Source organism: Platichthys flesus, chromosome 4, assembly GCF_949316205.1.
Source record: "Platichthys flesus chromosome 4, fPlaFle2.1, whole genome shotgun sequence".
Taxonomy (NCBI): Eukaryota; Metazoa; Chordata; class Actinopteri; order Pleuronectiformes; family Pleuronectidae; genus Platichthys; species Platichthys flesus.
In genome coordinates, this window is record NC_084948.1 from 9,944,543 (window position 1) to 9,968,464 (window position 23,922).

The 23,922-nt window shown below is 41.3% G+C and overlaps 1 protein-coding gene across 1 annotated transcript; it reads left to right on the forward strand.

Moving 5' to 3' along the window:
• Positions 1–395: 395 nt before the first annotated feature.
• Positions 396–23,520, forward strand: pipox (pipecolic acid oxidase). The gene is made up of 8 exons (XM_062385153.1): positions 396–566; positions 2,031–2,179; positions 4,909–5,122; positions 6,902–7,084; positions 9,952–10,104; positions 12,174–12,323; positions 14,604–14,679; positions 22,961–23,520. Exons 1-8 carry the CDS (start codon positions 456–458, stop codon positions 23,089–23,091), a joined length of 1,167 nt encoding a protein of 388 aa, XP_062241137.1. The 5' UTR covers positions 396–455; the 3' UTR covers positions 23,092–23,520.
• Positions 23,521–23,922: the final 402 nt, after the last annotated feature.

Consider the following 23,922-nt stretch of genomic DNA (forward strand, 5'->3'; position numbering starts at 1 on the left):
ATGAAACACACTCAAGTCAATTCCACTGCTTAAGAACTATAGTCTGAGTTAAATAAAGCCCAGTAAACAAGAGGAACATGTTCTGAGGTCGAATAAATGAATAGTGAAATTCAATTCAATTTTAGTTTAATTTTGTAAATTTTTGATTTGGGTATTATTTGCCCTCTTCACAAGCTCCCAGGCACTGGTGTGCTGCCACGGTCTCACAGACTCCAGTCACACCTGAACAATGTCCCAGTCCTTATCATGACCTCAGTTTCTCCTCAAACACACTGGATACACCTGCTGGTGAGGCCCACAAGCTGCGTGCCTGGCAGTCAACACTCAGGGCACAATGTTCCAATCGTGTCTGGTTCCTCCTCCATTCAGAAATGGGAGGGGGCAGTCCAAGCAGGAGAGGGAGACGTGTGAGTGTATGTCAGTGAGTGTGTAGTCAGAGCTAAAGAAAGACCAAGATGTCGACCACAGCTGAGTATGACTGTATAGTGATCGGGGCCGGGGTCCAGGGCTCGTTCACGGCCTATCAGCTGGCTCAACACAACCAGAGGACTCTTCTGCTGGAGCAGGTGTGTCTCTCACTAGACTTCGTACTGTCACGTTTATTCAGAAGAAGCACCGCTCAGTGAATGCAGAAGAACATTGGCGGCTGTTCAGACAGTGTATCTTGAATTAAACATTCCTTTGTCATCGAATAATAATAATAATACATTGTATTATTGTAGCTCCTTTAACACATTCGCTAAGTCAAAAACTGGAAAAAGCTAATAAAAGCAAATAAGTAGAAACATAAAATATTCTATTATATAATAATAACTATTAACTGAACTACTTTTCCTTCCAGGGAAAGGCTCTCCCACCCTCAACCTGACTCTAACCTTTGAACACTCCGTGTTAGCCCCCCCCCCCCCCAAGACTGATAGGAACCTGGGTGACACTCGACAGTCAATCCTCCCTTACTGCCAACATTACTGTAACATCACGGTCCTGTAGATTCATGATGTACATACAACATCAGGAGAACACGCCCCCTTCTCACTCAGAAGGCGGGGCCGGCTCTGGTCCAAGCACTGGTCATCTCAGGCCATGTGTATGTAACTCCCTCCTGGCCCGTTGAAACCTTGCACTTCAGCCCGTTCACTCTGCTCTGACTCGGCCAATCGGCTCGTTGCTCCATCACTGCGAGCTGAACACTCAGCAAAATCACGACTGTTTGCTGTCCTGGCTCCTCAATGGTGGAATGAGCTACCAAATTGCATCAGGACAACAGGAAGTCTAAACATATACCACCGAAAACTAAAAACACATCTCTTCCCGACTATACCTTGAATGAAAGTTTAAACTAATAATTTAGTAGCACTCAAATGGCACTTACTTATAGAACTTTGTAGTTTGGCTTTGTTGAAGAAATTGTACTTTCTGGATTCTTGTTGTCCTGGCTTTGTACCCACATGGTTGAATGCACTTATTGTAAGTCGCTTTGGATAAAAGCATCAGCTAAATGAAATGTAATGTAACCCAATTATTATTATTATTATTAATCTTATTATTATTGTTATTACTTGAAATGTAAGTGGATCTCATTTATTGTGAGGCATCAATTCTGCAAAACTGTCTAAAAAACTGAATTGAAAAAAATGTAATGTCTACACAGTTGCCAGATTCTGCATTAGGACCATTTGACATAATTTAAAAATGAAATGAGGCAGAGAAGAGTCCTATAATTACTCAAGTGTGTGTGTGTGTGTGTGTGTGTGTGTGTGTGTGTGTGTGTGTGTGTGTGTGTGTGTGTGTGTGTGTGCGTGTGTTAGAGAGAGCTATCTTGGAAAATATTTTTGTTCACCCTGACCTTTGACCAGTTAGCAACAAAAATGTATCGTCTGTAGTAAAATCCATCAATTGCTTTTTTGCGTACTCACACACTGGTTAATAATCCCCACTGTTATTTTATTACATATGACATAAACAACATATTTTAGGCATCTTTCCCAAATTAAAGTTGTTTGGCTTGTTGTTGCGTTCATCTTCTCCAGTTCGTCCTGCCCCACACCAGAGGGAGCTCCCATGGCCAGACGCGCATCATCCGCAAAGCTTACGATCAGGACTTCTACACCCACATGATGGAGGAGTGCTACGAGCTGTGGGCTCAGCTGGAGAGGGAGGCGGGCGTAAAACTGTACAGGTAAGCAGTCAGCAGACACACAAGAGACAAGCACCCATTAAATAGAACATAACAAAAGCTTCAGCGGAACACGGAGATTTGTCACATTCAAGGTGCTATGTAAGCACAAGAGCCGCAACTCAATCCACGGGAGCCGTAAATGCACGACTTTCTCATTACCTCCAGCGTCACTGAATCACCCCTTGACAGCTCCCATGCCTCTGAATCAAGGGCAGGGCTTTTTCATCTCACTACACCTCTGGTTCTCATTCGGGGAGCAGGGAGGTGTTTGTGTGTTTACAAAGATGACAGTGGCATCAAACTGTGGCCATGCTTCCAGCAGCAATGTAAGTTCCCTGGTCCTATTACCTCTGAGAAGCCGCATGTGTTCTCAGCGCCAGCTAAACAACACAGACTCATTATTCATGGCTCAGGGTAACTGTCCATGATACTAAGCCATGCCCGCATTATGCTCTCTAGAAAAACAGTGCACCTCCCTGTCCCCCTGCACCCCTCCACCGCTCATGACTGATGGGTCCACATCTTAAAAGCCACCTGTGCCCTTGGGCTGGCAAAACAAAAATGTCTGCATCACAATGAGAAATGTCTGGGCTGGTGTGAGTAATACCTCCCACTTCTATTGCTGCCTCTGGGACAGATGGAGCCATCGAAACAGCCCCAGAGCGCAGCTCAAATCTACCCAGCAGCCATTTTTATCATCTCCACATACGTGACGACCTCTGGTGACAGCCGATCCCCTGCTTTAATAGGCCCGACTCATTGAGGAATAATATTTACAATCCTACAGATGCCTGCCTTGCTTTTGCTCCCTCTGTCACACACTCTCAAATACACACACGCACAAAGGCACGAGACACGGTCATAAAATATACTAATGGATGGCTGAAGCCTTTAGTCTGGCGTGTCTGTGCCTTATGGCTACCGACAGATGTCGGAGCAGCCCTCAGGAAACACTGCTGGCAAAGCTCAAGTCAGTCATCTATCAAGCATTACTGAATTAGACCCTATGTTTCACAACCTCTTAGTCTGAGAGATGCTGTGATCTGCTGTTTTACTGTTCACCGGACGTTTGATGTGCAGTCAACTGCCACTATGAGGATGATTATTAAGGTTAATTCCCTTAATTACATCTGGGCTCTTAGTTATGCATTATATAAGGGCCATTGTAGGTTAAAACAAATTGCACACCACAGTGGGGTGAGAAGAAGGAAGATATTTGAATGTCCTGAGATTATTAAGTCATAAAGCTGAGAGAAAAAACTCTTCCATTCAAATGACAAAATTATCAAAGGACTAAACTTAAATTTCCTGAGTCTGATAGCAAAGTAAACTTGTATGAGATCAACCACTGCAGAGGGTGCAATGAGAGTTTTTTTTATATATATATATATATATACATTTGTGACATTAACTCCTTCTCTTGCAATTTTTAGTTTATAATATCAGAGAATATCAAAGTTATTTCTCATCAATGAATGACTTAGGTCAACAACGCAGGTTTTTCACTGACACCCAACAACACAAACAAAACAGACCAAAGTGTCTGCAGCAGCCACGTAGCTTTTTCCTTTCAGTCTGAACACCCAGTAACCTCCAGGTTAGTGAAAGTCATGGAAGAGAAAAGTAAGTACTTTTAAGATTACATTGTTATCCGTTGCAGACTGACTTTCTGTGTCTGGCCTGTGGTACTTACTGATGTTGCTTTATGACTGAGGTTTTTTTCTAATGATAACAGTAATTACCCAATCTTCTTAATATACATCATTCTAGGGCTGCTCGATTAATCGAAATTTAATCGTGATTACGATTATTGGGTCAAACGATCTCCAAACTACTATAATCGAGTTGAAGCGATTATTTGGCATTTTTTTCTTGTGGAATCAAACAGAGTGGCTGGACATAGCATTATCATCTTTGCTTCCAGTTGGCCAAGTGAGTAGATAGGAGGGTTGACCTAACTGATAGTATTACTAAAGTGACAGTAAAGCATATGTCCTTCATACTCTGAGACCCGGACATTAATAACTCTCTCTCTGAACACTCAGCTGGTGTGTCGGAGCAGAAGGCTGATGTTTGTTGCACCAGCACCTCACTGTTGTTTGTCTTATTTAACATTATTTTCCAAGGATCTATAGGAAGGCGGAGGGGGGTTTGTGAGGCTGAACCTTGGTGCCGACATCCTTGAGTCAATCTGCCACGCTCCATGAAGGCAATAATAACCCACAGCTCTATTCAAGACTCGGCTTCATTTAATTCCATTTTCAGTGTGAACAAGAAACAGACAAAGGATGAATAACCAGAAAACTAATTTGCGTCTCTGTGTTGAAATATGTTAAACTCAAGGTTCCTTATTAGCCTTTCAGAGAGCTATCTACTTGATAATGACTGATGAATGTTCTTAATCAGGTTTAATCAGGTGTCAACACCTGACCTTTTACAAGACATACACTTAAAATTCCATACAAGCTATATGTATAAAATGATATATCAGTAATTACATGATGACAAATTAGCTTTTTATTGTACTCTGAATATGAGATATGGTTGAAAACTTCAAAAGAGCTAGTAAGTGACCTTTGAGTTGTAAATAATTGTCAAGTATACTGTTGACAAAGTCAGAATGAAGCCAATACCTTTCTTCAAATCATTACCGAACTGCCCCCCCAGGCTGAATATGTGCCCTGGATACATCCTTCACAAGCTATGTCCTCATCTTCCCTGATTTTCAGACAAACAGGACTCCTGGTGATGGGACCAGAGAAGAGTGTGAATTACCAGCAGTATAAGAGCACCCTGCAGAAAAACAAGGTTCCCATGGTGACCCTGACCCCTGACAACTTCAGCCAGCACATCCCCCAGATCCACCTGACTGAGGGAGACGGAGCGGTGGTGGACGTCACTGCTGGAGTTCTCTTCGCTGACCGGGCACTTAAAACTGTACAGGTACAGCACTGATGTCGTTAGTACAGCAATTGGGGGGGGGGGGGGGGCAGCTCCAGCAGCTGGTACCATGAGTAAAGGCTTGATGTTTAATGGGGGGGGGGGGGGGGGGACACTGAAATGCTCCATGTTTCATATCTCTCTCATGTTGCAGGTGTATTTCAATCAAACCTACATGGATGTTTGTGGCAGAAAGCCTGTGTTCTCTTATCATGATGAACCTGAACTGACCTGTCGATTTTTCATTTTTTTCCTAATAGCTAAATAATACCTTTCCGAGGATGTGGAAGTAATGAAAGATAAAAGGAAGCGAAACATTTTCTGATTTCATGTACAAGCACGACATAGAAAACTGGGCTGAGAAATACCCAGACGTGGATAATATTTCACGCCCATTACTTGAATCTAATAATAGCTCATACCGGGAGTGTCTTCAGCAATACATTCACATTACTGTATCCTGTCAGCACTGACTGAAAAAGCTCTGGAGGAGAACAGAGTTATCTATGGCTGCCAGGTCAAGCACAAAACACTACTTTGTTGTTTCAGCGAGGTGTCACATTCAATCGACTGGACAGATGTTCCTGTGCATTTTTGGTGCGGCAGCTGTCAATTATAAATTAAAGCTTGTTGTGATAGGCATGTATTAGATTAGTAGAGCGTCGCTTTGTGCTCCTTCATACCATGGCTTGTTAATCGCCCCTTGCCTTTAATGTGATGTCTTAATGAAAGTCACAATTGATCTACCTTGTTCCATTATCTCAGGGTTTCTTAATGTCTTCTGTCCGTCCGGCTGTTTTCATGGCTCCAGAAGGGACACAGCCAGTGGTCGGAGGCATTATGATTTTTGGGTTGCCTGTGAACACAAAATCTCAAAACTGCGTCGGGTGAATTTCTTCAAAATTTGAAATAATCATTCACTTGGAGTCAAGGATGAGATGATCCAATTTTGGTAGTTGAAAGTCAAGGTGACCAGGGTCTCACAAAATATAATTGGACCTGCAAAAAAAAACGGTTGGCAGTGTAATTTGCACATCTAAGAATAAGAAATAGTAACCATTGTAAAAAAAAGTTAAGACAAAATGATTCCACCTACTGTCGTTCTTCTAGGGTATTTTGATGCAATTGAAATACACACAGTATACTGAACATATATTCCTCTTGTTATGTTGTTTAAAAGTACAACTCTGTCGCAAGTCAGACTAGTTTGATATCGTTTTTTAGTATTTGAACAAATGCATCCAGCGAGCACTTTATTAGGTACACAGTTGTAATACATGGTAGTTCCCCTCTTTGCCTTAGTTCTTCATGTCGTGATTCCACAAGATGCTGGAAAATATTCTCTGCCCTCTCAACAACCTGATCTGCTGCTCACTGGAAGTTTATTTTACACTGCTGCGTGTCGGATGTTTGACATGAATCTTCACTCAGGCTTTTGACCTGTATCTGCAAGATTTACACTCCTGCCTCATGATCATGGGATAGTTTCAAGTAGGTGTATACGTGTCCCTAATAAAGTGCTCAGTGAGTGTACACACTATATCTGTTTCCAAATGTTCATTGTCTGGTGTTTGGGATGGTGAGAAGACTGTATATATTTATTTTGTCCTAAATCATTAGATTTAAATTTTGTTATTTAACTCTTTGGATAAAGAGTGATTAAGAATTGATTATTGATTTATCCATACCAGTGTATTTGAAGGATTCAATAACATATAGGTTAATAATGTATAGCATCGGAGCATTTTCATGAACACATGTTCTGTCCGTGTCTTTTCCCAGGGGCAGTTTCAGAAGCTGGGTGGGATCATAAGAGACAAAGAGAAGGTAACAGACATCGAGCCTGGGCCTGTTGTCACCGTGTCAACCACTGCTGGTGTTTATCGAGCTAAGAGTGTGGTGATCACCGCTGGACCCTGGGCCAATAGACTGCTGGCCCACACTGGCTTACAGCTGCCACTAGAGGTACTCACATTTTTCAAGTGTTTAATATGCAACCCTTTAAACACAATACTTATGAAATGGTACCTAAAATTAGGTTATATATCTACATCTTTATAATACAGTCCACTTTTACAACATCATCAATATGTGGGTTTTCAAGTGGACGCATGATCCATAACTCAACCTAAATGGTTCATTATTATATTATACCTACATGTTCTGGTCAAATGCCATATTTATCCTTAGTAGCTTGGGAGTGACACCAGCTGTATACTCTAACAACAGCAAAGGAAAAATATCAAAGATTCATCAGCAACAGATTTCCTCTCTGCTAATTGCTAAAAAGTTTTTTTTCAATTCTTCATTTCTTATTAAGCATAGACAAACAGGATGAGCATTATGCATAAAACTGCAAACACAAATATAGAAGTGAATATATACAGTATGCACTCTTTTAACCTTATCATCAAATCTAGTTCACGGCAGGAGCAGAAACAATAATTCAGGTGGAGAATTTGACTCCATCCCAGGTGACACTGTTCATGTTAGCCATCAAATGGATTATTTCGTTGGCCAGCCGTATCTGTGGCTGTTACATTTAGCAGACTAGTAATTAATTCAGTCTCCATGTTTTTCTGGGAGGAATACTGAATTTGTCCAAGTTTCAGTATACGGTTTGCTCAGTAGGAATAAGCCAATCAAAGAACATTCTCATTTCAAAGGTGAGATGCACAAACAATTAGCCAGATTCTTCAAAAATAGAATAAGATTTAGAAAAAAACCATTGGAATTCTGTGTTCAGAGCAGCTGGACACCTGAAGCTTTCAGCGATTTTTTACATTTACCATAAACATAAATGTGACTATATTAGTATGGACATCTGGCTTTATAAAGGTAAAAGGCGCTTCCCCCGGTGACACGGGCACTAATGACATTATCGAAGCTCACAAACCAGCTTGACTTGTTTTGCACGAGTCAACACGAAACCCTCAACTGAGGATCCTCACAGCGTAGACAAAAAACAATGTGCACGTAATCACGATTCACGAATCCAAACGTATTAAGCTAATTTAATATTCTGTATGTGCAATATGAAATCTCATATGCATCAGTAAGCTTACAAAATGTATAATAAAAGTAAAATAAAAAATTGAGTTATTTATTATAAATGTACATTCATGTTTGGAAGTCAAGTCTGAACATTTGGATTCAGACACAGTCAGCAAGGCAATTTTTTCCATCTTGCAATTTGCCACATATTCTGAAAAGAGAAAGTGATGGGAAAACAAGCAGACAGCTGTTAGAGTGGAGAGCTGGAGTTGATATTGGAATTGCATTATTCAGGCTTGCAGCAAGCTGGGGGGGTCTGGGGAATGCCATGCCTGAGTGAACTGGTAGAAAAGCGCAGGCTGCGAGTTCATTGGCTCGCCAGAGTACTACTGTCAGAATTTGTATGGTCCCTGGGAATGAGTGCACGGCCGACCAGTTCATTACACTGAAAGCTCCTGAACAATTTGTCCTTAATTATTGCCACCTTCAGATGGACGTCATTTGTATAACCATGCTTACATTTCATTGGAGAGCTAATTCTCACCTTACTGTGGCAGAGCTGCTTTGGTAATCACACCTTCTATTGGTGAGAAAACAAGAAACCGATGAGGCGGATGCAGTGTAGGTGGTGATTTGCATGATTTATTTTAAGGTTTAACCAGTGTTGAGTTTTAGTGCCGATACCAAGCTGCTTATTTTGTCCAAATGTGTCTCCTCATTCAGGGTTAACTAGTCAAGTGTCGATTAGTTGTACAACAAATGATTAATGACTGCTGTATATATCCTAATCAGGCAATGTACCTTTACAATAGTATAATAATACCATTTAATCAATCCTATGATGATGAATGATTGGTTAATCCAAATAAATAGTCTCTTATTGTTCATGCAGACAGACAGACAGACACACACATAGACAGACAAACACATAGACAGACATGGAGCCGGAGGAATCATTTTGTATGAACGTCCTAATCTCTTACCTCACTACCAGTGTCCAGCAGGTCAATAATTCCAATCTGCATCTGTAAAAGTCAAGAGCACATTTCCTATCTATGGTCCCTGATGGTTGTAATGTGACCTGTGACCTTTCCTCATCTGCACAAACACAAAAACCTTTAAAAAGAAATAATAGAGTGCCACGACATGTTGCACATACATGCTGCTCAGAGGACGAAGTCCGTGTATTCAGGACACTTCTTCGGGACAGAGGTGCATAGAGGGTGTTCTATTCTAATGCACAAGTCGTGTGGTTAATCGCCTCACCTCACAAGGACATCAGCAGCCTGATTCAATCAAATCAATTGGGTCTCTTCAAAATATTTGTACGAAAAAGTGTTTTCTTTGACTGTGTTTCCATATTGAACTGAGGTAGGAAAAGAGGAAATGTGCAATTAAAATATACTGAATGAGTAAATAGAAACTAAAGCTGCTAGAGTCTAATTTAATTGTAGATAAAGTTAGTCTGGCATTTTACGCAAATTCAAATTTTACTCAAAAAGTTTAATTCGTCTCATATTTCAAAAACTGGATGTACAATAGGAAGACATTTTAATGAGCACTATGGGGACGGGGGGGATTACAGCAAAGCAAATACTGCAAAAATAAAAATTTTAACTAACCCTTTAAACATACAAGTAACAGACTAGTCAAAGGTCATTTGAACAGTTTTTGTTATGCTCATATATCAACAATTTTGGTAACATTCACTGAAAAACAAGTTATACACAATATATCAATATAATGGGATACACTATAGTCTGTCATCACATCAGTCATTATGTCTGCGGTAACAACCGGGGTGTCAGTAATGGTCTCCCCTGAATTCTCTTCTATAGGTGACGAAGATGAATGTGTGCTACTGGAAAGAGAAGGTTCCTGGATCCCATGGCGTGGAGCAGCGTTTCCCCTGCTTCCTGGTGACTGAGTCTGAGGAGGCCAGAGCCCACATCTATGGCCTCCCCTCCAACGAGTACCCAGGCCTGTTGAAGGTAACAGGAACTCTGGGTTCCTCTGCTTACAGACACATCAGGTCACTTCAGCGTGACTGTAACATTGAATATTTATTTTTCATGTGATTTAATCTGTTAGTTTTTCTGGTCTATCTATGGTGTCATTACTCAGTATTAGTGTCTAAACCAGTGCTGTGTGAGCACTGAGCCAAACACAGCTTCGGATTAAATGAAGGGACATGCACCCACTGCATCCAATGATGGGACTTATTATAGAGTAACAAAGCATATTTTTTCTTATAAATAACCATTGATCTTGATTTAACACACACAGACACACCCTAATATCTGTGTGTTTCTATGTGTACACATTAAACATTGTTGTTTTGCAGCCATGGCTTGAGGCTCGGGCTGATTGTCTCCCTGTGGAACACAGTGTCTCTAAAGTAGCAGGTTTCCTGTAGACTGCAGTGATCTGTGTTTTTTATTTGCAATATATTCAGATCACTTCAAGGAGGGTCCTTTTCGGTTGACCAGTGTCAGAAAATACACAAACATGACACCTCACAGGGATGAACGTTTCACTGCACTATATATTGCACAACTTCTCTCCGCGGATTCCAGAAATCTCTGTTTCTTTTGTATGTGGCTCACACATCTACGGAACCATTCATCTTTCGTAATTTGTGGTTTGGACACAGATATGTTTCATATTAACAACCTTTAAATGAACAAGACCAGTGCTCCTACCTCACAGGCGCGTTCACAACAACACTAACGACAACTGATTCTCCAGTTCAGGGTTCTGTGGACTGAGCCTTCACTCGCCACGGCTCAATTTGTGTGCGAGTCAGTTTGACAGTTTTAAAAAAGAAAGGTGCAACCAGGGATTTGTACCTGCCATTTTGATAGTTCATTGTCATACATATATAACGCTCACAGCTGTAATCATAAACTGCTGCGATAAAGCACAGAGGGAATCGTGCATAGCTTGGTTGAGGTGTTGGTGAATGTTGCCGTTAACAATGCTGCCACATGGGTACAGTTGCTCCCCACTCTGAAACTCAAACACAGCTGCAGAGTCAACTGAAGAGTGGGATATGTCCACCCCAACATCAGATGAGTTGCAAGAGCTGTGCTTGGTTCGATGGCACATGTCTATTTGGGGCATCATGGGTAACCAGCAGGAGCTCGCAGCCCTAATAGCAGACCACATGCACAGAAGCGGGGGGGGCACAGATGGTGATGCCACGTCCTATTATTCACTGTGAGACACAGATACTGTATGCCCAGTGTTGGGACCATTTAACATAATTTGAAAGAAAACGAAGCAGAAGAATACTGTAATTACTCACTGTGTGTGTGTGTGCGTGTGTGTGTGTGTGTGTGTCTGTATATGTGTGTGTGTGTGTGTGTGTGTGTGTGTGTGTAAACTGGAGATCTGTTCATGCCTCAGCCCCCCTGCTGTGCCTCTAGTCTCTGGGTTTGACTGCACGCAGTATGTCAGACCATACAAGGCACATAAAAGCAACTGGGAGGGTTTGGAGTGTGAGTCACTCCTCACCCCCAGTTACCTTTGAAGCTGGTAACGGGGGCTGAGGTAAATAATGCAGTCATGTGATGATATCATTTTGTGCCTTGTTTCTAACTTTACCACACACAAAACTTCACCTGATAAATTTCGAAAATATCCCCAAATTTTCCAAGATATGTTCTTGAAAATGTATTTCCTCATAAGATGTCATGAAGAAGTCACAAAGAAGACAGAGAACTGAATCATTCCCCTCTGGCTCCTACATGACGACAGAGGAGACTTAAAGCTTTTATTGATCGCCCTCTCTGCTCTGTCACTGCACAGATGCTGCACCTGCTGCATAGAACAGGAATGGCTTTCATGTGGACATGCTCTCTTAAATTATGGTGTTGGTGGCAGTGAATATCAAGGCTTACACAAAGACCATAGATAAAGGAAGTTTTTTTTATTTTAAGTAAATATAGGCATCCAAAAGCATGGAGCTATAGAAATTCTGCAAATGCCAATAAACAGCAGCCCACACCTTACAACACATTGCTTATAAATAATATTTATTATGCCATCCTTTGTCTAGATATGTTACCATATTGGCAAACGAACAGACCCAGACCAGACGAACAAGCAGACGGACAGGTCTGACATTGACATCCTCCAGCGCTACATTGCCCGCTGTCTCCCAGGCCTGGACCCTGAACCTGCAGTGGTGGAGAGCTGCATGTATACGGTGAGCAGCAGCACAGGATTCCAAAGTGTTCACTCCTCCTGATCCATCAGAGTGTTTGAGCTCCAGAAGGTTAATGAATGTGACAACAGCACTTACTTAATGACATGTAGATAGTTAGTGTGATTTAAAGGTATCCTGTTTATTCAAAGACATCTTATAGTGAGTCATTTGTATGAAGTTTGAGATTCAAGATATTTAAAAATAAAAATGGATATTTAAAGTGTGATAGGTAGTTGGCTGTAGACTTAGCAACTAGTGTTTGTAAAAAGAACACAAGTGCGCCTACTTTTTACTCAAGATTTATTCAACCTTTGCATGCCTCGGTAATGTTTACAACTGGATTTCTTGGCTTGTCTCACCAAACTATTGTTGTGTCTTCTCTCTCTGTATGCAAGAAAGTCAAAGTGCTTTCTCGTGAGCTGTCATCTCTGACTTACAACTCAACATTGGTCAAATACTGCAATAGAGAAGAGGGGACACAGAATTATGAAACAAACATGTGGTGAAGTTAGAAAATCGTCTTGACACTAAGTGTTGTAAAACACATGTCAGAGCAAATTGCAGAGCGCAAGACCTTGTTGTGTTGCTCATGAAACCGCCTGTAACAAGATTGCATCTTCAAAAACAAAGTTAATGAGTAAGAGTTTATTACTGAGCGGTGAATTTATATAAAACTAGTTCAGAGCCTGTAAGGAGTGGGTTGCTCTCATGGCCTTGGTTGATGCTCTGGAGCTACTTCAGAATTATTCTTCTATTACTCCAGTTTAAGAGCTTTTAATAAATTGTCTATGGTGCAGAGTGAAGTTAGAAAACGTTTTGTTGATCCACCCTGGTTTATCTGCAATTTAGATTTTATAGTTAAAAAAAAATTAAACTGAATTGATTTATTTCTGTTCACTTGTGTGGCTTATATAGATAAAAGTTTGATTGATCTAATGAAAAGGTATTTTCCAAACATTGCGTGTCAGCTAGAAGTCCGAAAAAATCTTCAGACAAAAGTGTACAACTTTTGCGAAACATTAAGAGCTCTGTAATTCAGCCTGATGCAAAGTATAAAAGCAATAAAACAAATTGTACTTTTACTATGAAAACAACTTAAGAGGAAGTGACTCTATGAATGTTGTTTCCATGACTGAGCTCAGCACCTGTGGACTCCTGTCAGCGTCTGGGTCAGTCCTTTGTGGTGAAACTATACTTAAATTAATAGAATCATAAAAATTATTTTGATCTGCGATTTGTCCCAGTTGCTCATCGATGCTCTTGTATATCAGGGGAGGTTTATCCACATAGACACATTTGACTGCTGCAGAGCGCTGATCACCTATCAACTACATCACTATTAATGTTGAACATGTTGCGTTACCACATCATGACAAAATAGAATCTGTACTTCTTTGGGTTATCTCAAATAGATGTGCCAACTACAGGCACACAGATGTTTTTGGAATTCGTGGGTAGATGTGAAAGTGTCAGGGCTTCAGTATTTAATTTACCGGCGAATTTTACACTCAATGCCTTGCTCAGGTGTTAAGATTCTGTTTAGGGGAAGTCTCTGTGTGTGTGTGTGTGTGTGTGTGTGTGTGTGTGTGTGTGTGTGTGTGTGTGTGTGTGTGTGTGTTTGTGTGTGGATTGTGCAGCCGCTCTCCCCTCCAGCAACACAGCGAGCTGCTCACAAATTGAGGCTGGGGGAAAACATAATTTCTGTGACCTTGTCCAATGGCAGTGAAAATCCTGACAGTCACGCTCTTTTCTCTCTTAACAGCGAGTGTGGTGTTCCATCCCCACTGATTGTTAAGACAGGACAGGGAGTGAAATGACACGTGTCTCTGAAGTTCTAATAAAATGCTGCGTTCTGTCAGAGGTCGTTATGTATTCTACGACGGACTCCTTCATGCCGTTAAACACATTTTACACTTCACCCACAGAGACACAAATACAGACACAGCTCTAAAGGCCACATGGCCATATGGAGAGAGGGAGCGTGTGTCCTTGTCAAACAGTTCCAAGGACATTCTGCTTAGTTCACTATTCATGTCTCCATATAGTGGAATGAAGAAGCAGGAAAAAGAAGGCTGTGGTAAATAAACATGCTGCATTGCTATTACTGAACAGATGCATAAACACAGGCATGTTCTGTGAGATCCGGCTGCAGGTCTAAACCTGAACAGTGTGTACTGTTCAAAGCTGGATCTGAGTCAGATTCCCCTTGACACTGTGGGTGCTATCATTTGAATCTGTGGCTGTCGAGGCTGACTCTTCATGTTCTGTTGTTTTTTGCAGATGACGCCTGATAGTGATTTTGTGCTGGACTGTCACCCCACCTACAGTAACATTGTGATTGGAGCAGGATTCTCAGGTACGAAAGAACACAATCAGACAAGGTGTTTGTGTGTGTGTGTGTGTTTTATTAGAGCCATGCTGTCATATCAACTAAGACCCTCCCACAGTGCTACTGGTTCAGTGAGTCTTTACTTGGGTCTAGTGGTGCTTTGCACTAAATTATAACATGTTAACATGGCCATGTCTACTATGTTCACCAACATCAGCACTAAACACACATGGAGCTGAGGCTGATGGACATTAAATTGTTTTCTACGCACTTGGTTTTAAGCCAAAGTATTGGATCAATTCAAGTTTGATTCATGGAATACATGTGAAAGCAGAGCATGCTCTGTATTTGATTGCTTGCATGACCACATGCACATGTCCAAAGCTGGAGTAATGTGCTCTGTTAAAGGGATAGTTCACCCAAGAATGAAAATTCACTCATTATCTCCTCACCACTATGCCAAAGGAAGGGTGGGTGAAGTGTTTGAGTCCACATAAAACCTTTGGAGATTCAGGGGTAAACAGAGCTGCAGCCAAATCCAATTCAATTGAAGTAGGTAGCGATACTCACAAGTTCCTGTGAGAAGAATCCATGCTCGAAGCAGGGGGAGGTTCTCTGCACAGTTCGTCCACAACAGCAACAAATCCTCTGCATTAATCAAGTGAGAGGTGCAGCAGGCAGAGGCAGGAAGTGACGTATTAACTCTGCTGCCGCGATCACGTGATCATCTCATCTTTACAGAAACCCGGAGGAGACTGTTGACTATGCTTTACATTTGTTATGTAGAGGAATTGCTACATATCATCAGAATAACAGTGATATGGAATGTTGAATTTTCTAAATACAAATCCCTTTCATTTACATTGAGAATCATAAAGGACCTTAAATTGAGCCTTGTGGTACACCAAATGAAACATTAGAAGAAAGAGGAGGAAATTATAATTTAACTTAAATGGATCTACATTGAACATGTTAATCAGTCAGGAGCCTTGCCCTGAACACCTGCAACTCTTTTGAGATGCATTATGAGATGTCAACCACAAAAATATAATTGGAAGTAGACTGTACTAATAGTAGATCATTTGTTATCCTGAACAAGGTGAAGACAGTACAACTTTGGCAGCCCCTGAAAACATAATGGTTAAAAGTTGTGAGAGGACAACTTTCTACAGCACGTTTTATATGAGTGATAGTTTTGATATAGGCTGGAAGTTTTAGAGATCAGTTGGGGCTAAGTTTGGCTTTATGATTAATGGTTGAATTTCGGTTTGCTGAAAGTGGGTGGGACATAGCTTAGACGAGTTTATCAAAGATAAAGTACTGGAGCCAACTCAAATATTGGTTTGGGAAACTACAAAAGCAGCACTTGGGGATGTGGGAAATTACAGTTTATCAAACAAGGAAGGGAGATTCTAAATAACTTCAAATTGCAGTGAGATCTGTATTTAGTTATAGGGTTTGATATGTGAAATCCAATGTTACTTTTCTTGTTAGGACTTAAATGATAGAGTTCCTGGACAGCGAATGGTAAAGTTGAATTCAGTCATGTGTTTCCTGTATCAAATAAATCCTGGAGTCTGTGAACGCTTTTGAAGTAATCTCTAAAAAGTACATACTTAGTATTTGCAGCTTTGTCAACAGGCTGTTATTCGGACAGGCAATTTCTAAGATGGCAGGGTTTTCCCTCTGGAAGGGTTAGGTGCTGTGGTGGTGTGGGTGTGTGTCTGTGAGTGTGAGGGTGAGTGTGAAAATATGCCTTTTCTCTTAAATTTGGAACATTATCATGAAATGATATATAAAAATGCAAAACAGATTGGTTAAGGAAATAAAGTGAAACAGATGGATTTATTAATGGAGTTCCATGTCCTGAACTAATCCTTCATCTTAGTGATACTGGTACATTTGAGGTTAAAAAATTGATTTGAGCGAAAATGTTCTCCCCGCCCCCCATAACAACTTGACTGTAACAGAGTTTGGCTGCTGGACAAAACCTTTGTTTGGTTGTATGTTTGTAGACAGCTCAGTGTCCCAGTGGCCACTAGCTGACTCTAACAGTTACCGTAGCAAGTCGGTTCTGCTCTCAGTCATTCCTTTCACATAATTATTCCCTCTGACATTTAACATTTTCCAGACTTCAGTCTTTCTGAGCTCATCTTCTGTGACAGCCTGACTCTTGGCTGTTTGACAGATATTATCCCTGGTTCTTTCCTGCAGTAAATGCAGAGGGAGAGTTTCCACTACTCATGAATTTACAGAACATTTCCCATCAGCCCTCAGAATAACTCCTGCATGTTGAACACTAACTAAAACCAGTGCTGATTAACCATAGACTGACTCGAAAACACCTACTGGCACAGCAACATAATGAAGCTACACAAAATTTTGAATGTAACACTAAATCAGTGATCACGTAACAGTTCCTGTTGAGGCAACTGATAAGTAACTGTGTAGGTCCTAAAAGTAGGACAACCCTAGTTATTTTACAATTAACTTTCAGAAAATGGCATTGTTTTTATGTGTCACTATCTAACCCCATCTTTTGGAATTGTTTTTTTCTATTGATTTTGTTTAGGTTTTAGCAAAAATTCTGAAGGTGTTGCCGCTGTTTTACAACCAATAATCTGTCTGTGTCTGAGGTCTGTTGCTGCAAAACAATAGCTTTTCAATTGTTTTGTATTGTCTGCTCTATCTTTTGAAACACTGTGTTGCTGTGTTTTGAAGGGTTCCATATAAATTAAGTTTATTGTAAGTTTATTAGTATAAAGGGAGGAAAAATTGGTGGTCATACAAGACCTATAATCAGATTTTCTTCGTCCACTCCCGCTCTGCTCTTCCTCACTCTCGCTGAACAGACCCAGTGAGATGGTTGAGCTGAGGTTTGACCTTGTTTCCTTATCTTAAAGGGGGATAGAGAGAAGAGAAGATGAGTACAGATGGTGTTAAACACTGAGCAGCTGTTCTGTGCCCGGACCAAAAGAGAAAAGAAGCAGCGTGATGGTAAAAAGAGAGTATTACTCTATGAGAACATGTACACTGAGGGAAGTTGCGTGTAAAGGAAATGGGCAATTAGTGATTCTATGAGAGGTTGCTATTGTCACCAGGTTTAAGCCACAATTCAGTCAGAGAAACAAAGTGCAGGTGATGAGTAAAAATAAAATCAAGACCAGTTACCTATAACAGTCAGTCGTTTAAAAGTGACATATTTTTGGTAGCTGCTGCCTGGGACTCAAAAGTGCTGAATAGTTTTCTTACTACAGGTTCTTGATATGTGGATCAGGTTATCTGAATTGGCAGCAGTGGGTCATTTGAAGCTCCTCTGGGGAAAAAAGACCTGGTGGAGCATCCAGCCGTCATTAGCACAGGTATGCTGAGCAGGATGGGGTGAGCTTGGCTAGGGAGGTGTAGCCCAGGCCCCTTGGAGAAATGAATCTGAGTGGAACTAGTAGTCAAAGGGCTTGTGCTCAGGGGGCATCATTTAGTGATGCACTGTTGATCTTGCTTAAGGCTATTAAATCTACAAAAACAGGTTCACTGATAGCTTCCATGACCCAGGATGAATGTGGGTGGAGAAGTTTCTTCTTTCCCAGAATAAGTTGAAGTTGTCAAAAAAGTGCACATGGATGAAAATAGATAGATGGTCAAGCTCAGTAATCAGGAGAACACTTAAGCCTCTGTGCACCTTAGGAAGCGGCCAGAAAATAAACACACAGAATATTAAAACAAAGATTGAACTTCTCTGTCATCCGCTCCAGCAGGAAATGTTGTTTGTTCCAATGGGAACAAGAACATTGTGTCTTTATAATTTAAGAAACATAGCCAAAATTAAGTCTTTTATCTCACGTACAGACTCGGAAAAATCATTCACCCTCTTATCGCCTCGCACCTCGACTACTGTGACTACCTCTTTGGTGGTCTTCCTCAGAGATCAATCCAGCTTCTAAAGTTAGTTTTGACTTGTCTTCAATTATTTCATCCACCCACATTATTAACAATTCTCAAACATGTGTTTTAAAACAGACAGAATCTTCTAAGGAATTGGCGTTCCACCAACCGAGAGGATTTTCACTTAAACTGGAAAGGCAGTCCAAGAATGTACAAAAAAGCCCTCTGAAATGCCAGAAGCTCCTGTCATTCTTGATTAAAAGAGGAAAATAAGAACAACCCCAGGTTCCTCTTCAGCACTGTAGTCAGGCTGACAGAGTCAAAGCTCTTCTGATCCATCTATTCCTCTAACTCTGAGGAGCATTGATTTTATGAACTTCTGTACAAGTAAATTACAACTATTGGGGGTAAAATATCACAGATGTATTGTCCAGTACAGAAACCTTGGAACCAACTGCTGCACCAGATTTATATTTAGACCATTCCTTCAAAATATCTTACGCAGCTGACTTCGCTATTTTCTTCTTCTCAACCATCAACTTGTGTCAGCCTTCTATGTAAGGAAAGATGATGTATATTGTGATTTAGTGTCATACTATACAATATAATTTAATGTAAGTGCAATAGATGTCACATGCACCAGAACACATCAACAAAATAAGTCCTCAGAAGTGTTTGCACAGTTCAGAAGAAGGCAGCTTTCATTTTGTAAGTTGATTCAGTTTGAATGTTCTTGGGAAAGAAACGGTTCTTGAGTCTGGAGGTTTGAGTTTTTAGAGACCTGTAGCACCTTCCTGAGGGCAGCAGATCGAATAGTGGCCTGGGCGAGAGTGGTCTTGGAGTGAGAGAAGGGGACAGCCAATGATTTTTTTGTGCTGTATTTTTTCTTTGTCGGCTGCAGTCACACCACGCTGTGAGGCAGTATGTCAAGGTTCTCTCTATTGTGGGGCGGTAAAAGACCACCAGCAGCTTTTCAGGAGGGCCTATTGTCAAAATGAAAATATCAAAATCTCAACCAGGCAACGAGCAGAAAAAAGACCTTGTACACCAAGCACGTGCTGAGGAGCGTGAGCAGCAGCCACATGAATCCGCAACACTTGTTCCTCCTCATGCAGGTAGAGCAGGGAGCCAAGTGCCCCAGTGCACAGAGGAGTGTGTGTGAGGAGCTGTGGACATGTGTGTATGTGTGAAAAGCTCCAGGGGTTACAGGTACATGTCACATGTGCATTTGGGTCAGAGGATCCAGATCACACACTGAGATGTTATATTGGCCAGGAAAAAGAGAGAAAAAAGGGAGAACAATAGTTGATAGCATCATCTGAATAGAGAATCAGGATGTTAGATAAAACAAGCTAGAATAAAACATGTATTATCATTATACAGACGAGGCTCTTTGTTTGCATGTTCTCCCTGTGTCCACTGGGTGTTTCGGTTTCTTATTCTTGTGATGCGCTGCATCACAAGAATTTTTTGCAACATTTCCAGAGTTTCCCCTGCTTATTATTCATGGGTCATGATAAAAAAATCAGTCAAATTAAGGGACTAATTTCTATGATTGTGTGAAATTAGGTCTATGGCGGAGGTATGTGTTCTATTGAGAGCCATGAAGTAACAAAAAATAGAAAAGAAACATTACATTACAAATAAAAGTAACAATGGGCCTCTACAAACAAAAATGACAACCTACAGAATCGGTTGTTGTTGTGGCGTTGGTAATTTGTCTATGGCTAGCATCATGGTGGCTTTGAAAGTCAGGAGAAACCACCACAGTCCCATTAGGACATGCTTTGAATACGACTGTATCACAGATAAGAGCCGGTGCCTCATACAGGGAGTTGATGAAGTATGTGGAACAAAAGCTCACGCAGAAGGCTAACCTAGCTTACCTCACAAGGTAAAGAAAGGCAGCCCTCCCATGAAAGGAAGATAAATCAGTGATCCAGTGTTTCCAGCATGAATATAAAAGAGGTTTCCATTGGGATCGCCACAAACTGGAGGAGGGTGTTTGGTTGAGTCAGCTGCAGACCTAGAACGGGTGGATGATGGATGGATGGAACAAACAGACAATGTGAGCAATTGGAAGATCAATATAAACTATAAAACTGAATATTTTATTTCTTAGGAATACAACTGACTTCTTGATCTGGGCACAGGGGAGTGACTGCGGTTTAGAATCCTTGATTAATGGGACTGAACATCTTGAGTGGCTCTTGAAGCAAGGTCTTACAAATGAAAAATATTTTTTTATGATGACAAGTGGCCGTGGTACAAGCCTTATAATGCCCTCCAAATTTGTACTTTTTTTATTATTGAGTCCAGTGAGGCAAACACACACTGGTCATTCTGCCATGAACAGGACTTTCAAAGTCATCAGTTTGCTTAACTGTGCACACCACACAGCTTATTGTCTAGTGATCAGGAGTCACTGTTATCACAGCGCTATCACAGAGCAGCAGAATATCCACAGGGTCTAGTTGGACACACCAAGCCTACCAAATATTCGAGGGACATAGAGCCTTAACTTTTAATTAGTTCTTGTCCATTGTTAAAGGTAGAATTACCTTCAGTGTCTCCTGGCACCTTTGCATCTCGTCACGCCGTCATGTCCTGTACTTAATTATGTCTGAAATTAATAATTTGCTCACTCTTCCCTACTTGCAGTGGAGCAGGTGAACAGAGGTAGAAGTGTAAAGACCCACCATACGAATTAAATGCATACTAATGATTTGTCTTTTTCTGGGTTCTTACGGGTAGTGAATGTTTGTCCGAGCCTGTTTTCACACCCAATGAAACAAGAGCAACTTGAAGCCATTTTGTTCAGCGGAGGGAGCTGTGTCGCCATAGTGATTTGCACTGGTCACATTTTTCAACAAGAGTTTATTCTGGATCATGTCAAAGATGGGCGAGGCTGACAAGAGGGAATGAGCATGCTGAGATAATTCATAGATCATTTATTTGCCTATAGAGGAAAGGCAAAGGGCCTCACTGATACTTGATTTATACGAAATTTAGACCTGCGTCCGGTGTGACAGGCACACCACACGCAGTAGATCAGGTTCCCTGCCGATCTTTCTATTTCTACGGACATTATACAAGGAGGTCGGGCCAATTAAGTCTGTAGAAACTGCAGAGCACCTCAATCTGATATTTGTGCTCACACCAAAATAGAGTTCAGTGCATGAAAGCAGCTATAGTGTGTTTCCACCACCTGTTATTAACTCCACCAGACTTGTGCTAGGCAAAGTCATGATCAGCTCTGTGAAGCTGCACTTGGGCGTTGCGGTGTACTTGTGTCATTAGGCTCACGATGATGCTGCTGTTTAGCAAGTGTGTGAAAGATGTTTACTAGTTTAGTGTGTTGGCAAACTAACGAACACAGAGCCGAGGGCTGTGCAAAAATCTGGATAGTTTTTTGAATTTAGAATTAAGAAAACTATTATACTAGAGAGATGTTAATTTCACTTCACTGAATGAAAGCTGAACAACAGAAAATGTGCAATTCCTCCATGACTGTCTGCATTGGTATCCGTCCATTAGTTGAGATAATTGTATTTAGCCCAAGTGGTAGCCTTGCAGTACTGGCAATAAAAGCCAGTCACTGGTAAATAAATAAATCTAAATGTCAGGGTTTGTTTAGTGGGTTGGTTTCTGATGTGTGTTAAATATTATCTGAACTGTTTGTTCTCATTCTCCAGCCTCTCAGCAGCGCTGGCAAAGGAGCTCAGAGCCACACTGGAGAAGTTCACAGGGCTTATCCATAATACAGAAAAAAAAAGTGTGCTGCCTTCCCCCCTCTCCTTCACAATGTGCATTTGTCATCAAAGGCCGACACAAGTGCTTTAAAGCAAGTGCTGGGGGGTTGCCATGGCTACAAAGTCACCCTGTGGGCTCGGCCATCAATTGAGGTTTTTCCATTCTCCTTCCACTGGCGAGAGGAAAATTCACGTGGCCAAACTGTCAGAGCCAAGCTTTTATGACTTCAAAGCCAGACAGAATCCAGGGGAGCTCAGAGACCTTTGTCAGATGGCAACGAGCTGCATTCCTCGAGCCCCGTTGACATTCACATTTCTCCTCCCAGACCTTAACAACAGGGAAAGTCAGGCTGCTGCATTTGGAAAATAGATGCTTTCTCATCTCAGTCCCTGGGCTTGAGCACATGGACCCATTATGCAGAGAAAGGACAAATCGTCCTCATTTAGATTTTGGTCCCGGTTCACTAAAGTGAGTAGATGCTCAGTGACAGGCATTGCAACAGCGTTTCTTTTCTTTAATGCATTCATTCATGTGGGGCTTGTATCCATCGACTCAGACCAAGGCCCACAGATGCACACTATTTATGGGCTGCCTACGAGGTGCATATTTGACATGGTTTGATGACCTGTGCACTGTACACACTTTGCCCATCATCATGACTTCTCTTTTCCAGGTCATGGCTTCAAGTTTGGACCAATCATTGGCAAGCTCCTGTGTGAACTCAGCATGGGAAAGGTGTCCTCCTATGACCTTTCCCCTTTCCGAATCCGACGCTTCCAAGGAAAGAGCAAATCGGCTTTATAGAGTTGCTGCTGGAGCCTCAACATGTCATCGTGTCTCGTATAATTCTAATTGGATTCCTCATGAAGTGGACACCTATTCTAAATGGCTGCAAAAAGAGCTAGAGAGCTTGAATATCAAGTGTAGACTCATCACCACTATTGTTTTAACACTACGCAGTTTCTGGGAGATGCTTGTTGCACAGTGCTATATGATGCCATTATACTATATACAGCTCCCATTATACAGACCTGCTTTTGAATGGATGACATAAGAAATAACGTGTGGAAGAAGTCTAGTTGTTCTCGAAACCACAATAATGTTGTTTAATTTACCAGCAATAAACCTTACACTGCCTCAATTTGAACTGATAGATTGTGAAAAATGTGTGGTGCAATTGTAAAATCACCCTTTTGAGACATATGGATGGTAATAAAAAAAGCTATATTCTTATTGTCCTGTATGATTTCATGCGTTCGTAAATTACCCTCGCACTTCTCAGCATTCACCACTTAGCCAACTGAGGAGATGGTTAAAAAGAGATAAGCCCTCAAGCCATTAGGCCATGAATCAGAGGTGGCCTCTTGCCGGGATCTATTCCTCCGTGTACTGGTAAACATTTAAATCACTGATCAGTCGGCCTATTACAATGGATGCCAAGCAGGGCCATCAGCAGGAATGGGAAAATTATGCAGCGGAATGGCTGAGATCAGTGAACCATTTTGCTCCTTTGCCTCAAAGTGACTTCAGATGGATTGGAAAGGACCATTATGCAAATTGCAAGAATTAGAAACACATTTAACATGCAAATGCAAATATTCACCCAGCAATAATCATCATGCAGGGCCAACCAAA

What these genes read in the sequence shown, in the direction of transcription:
- pipox (XM_062385153.1), top strand. Translation starts at nt 456, where the DNA reads ATGTCGACCACAGCTGAGTATGACTGTATAGTGATCGGGGCCGGGGTC. An exon ending in GCGGGCGTAAAACTGTACAG is followed by an intron (nt 2,180 to 4,908) that starts GTAAGCAGTCAG and finishes CCTGATTTTCAG; the next exon opens with ACAAACAGGACTCCTGGTGA. An exon ending in GCTTACAGCTGCCACTAGAG is followed by an intron (nt 7,085 to 9,951) that starts GTACTCACATTT and finishes TCTCTTCTATAG; the next exon opens with GTGACGAAGATGAATGTGTG.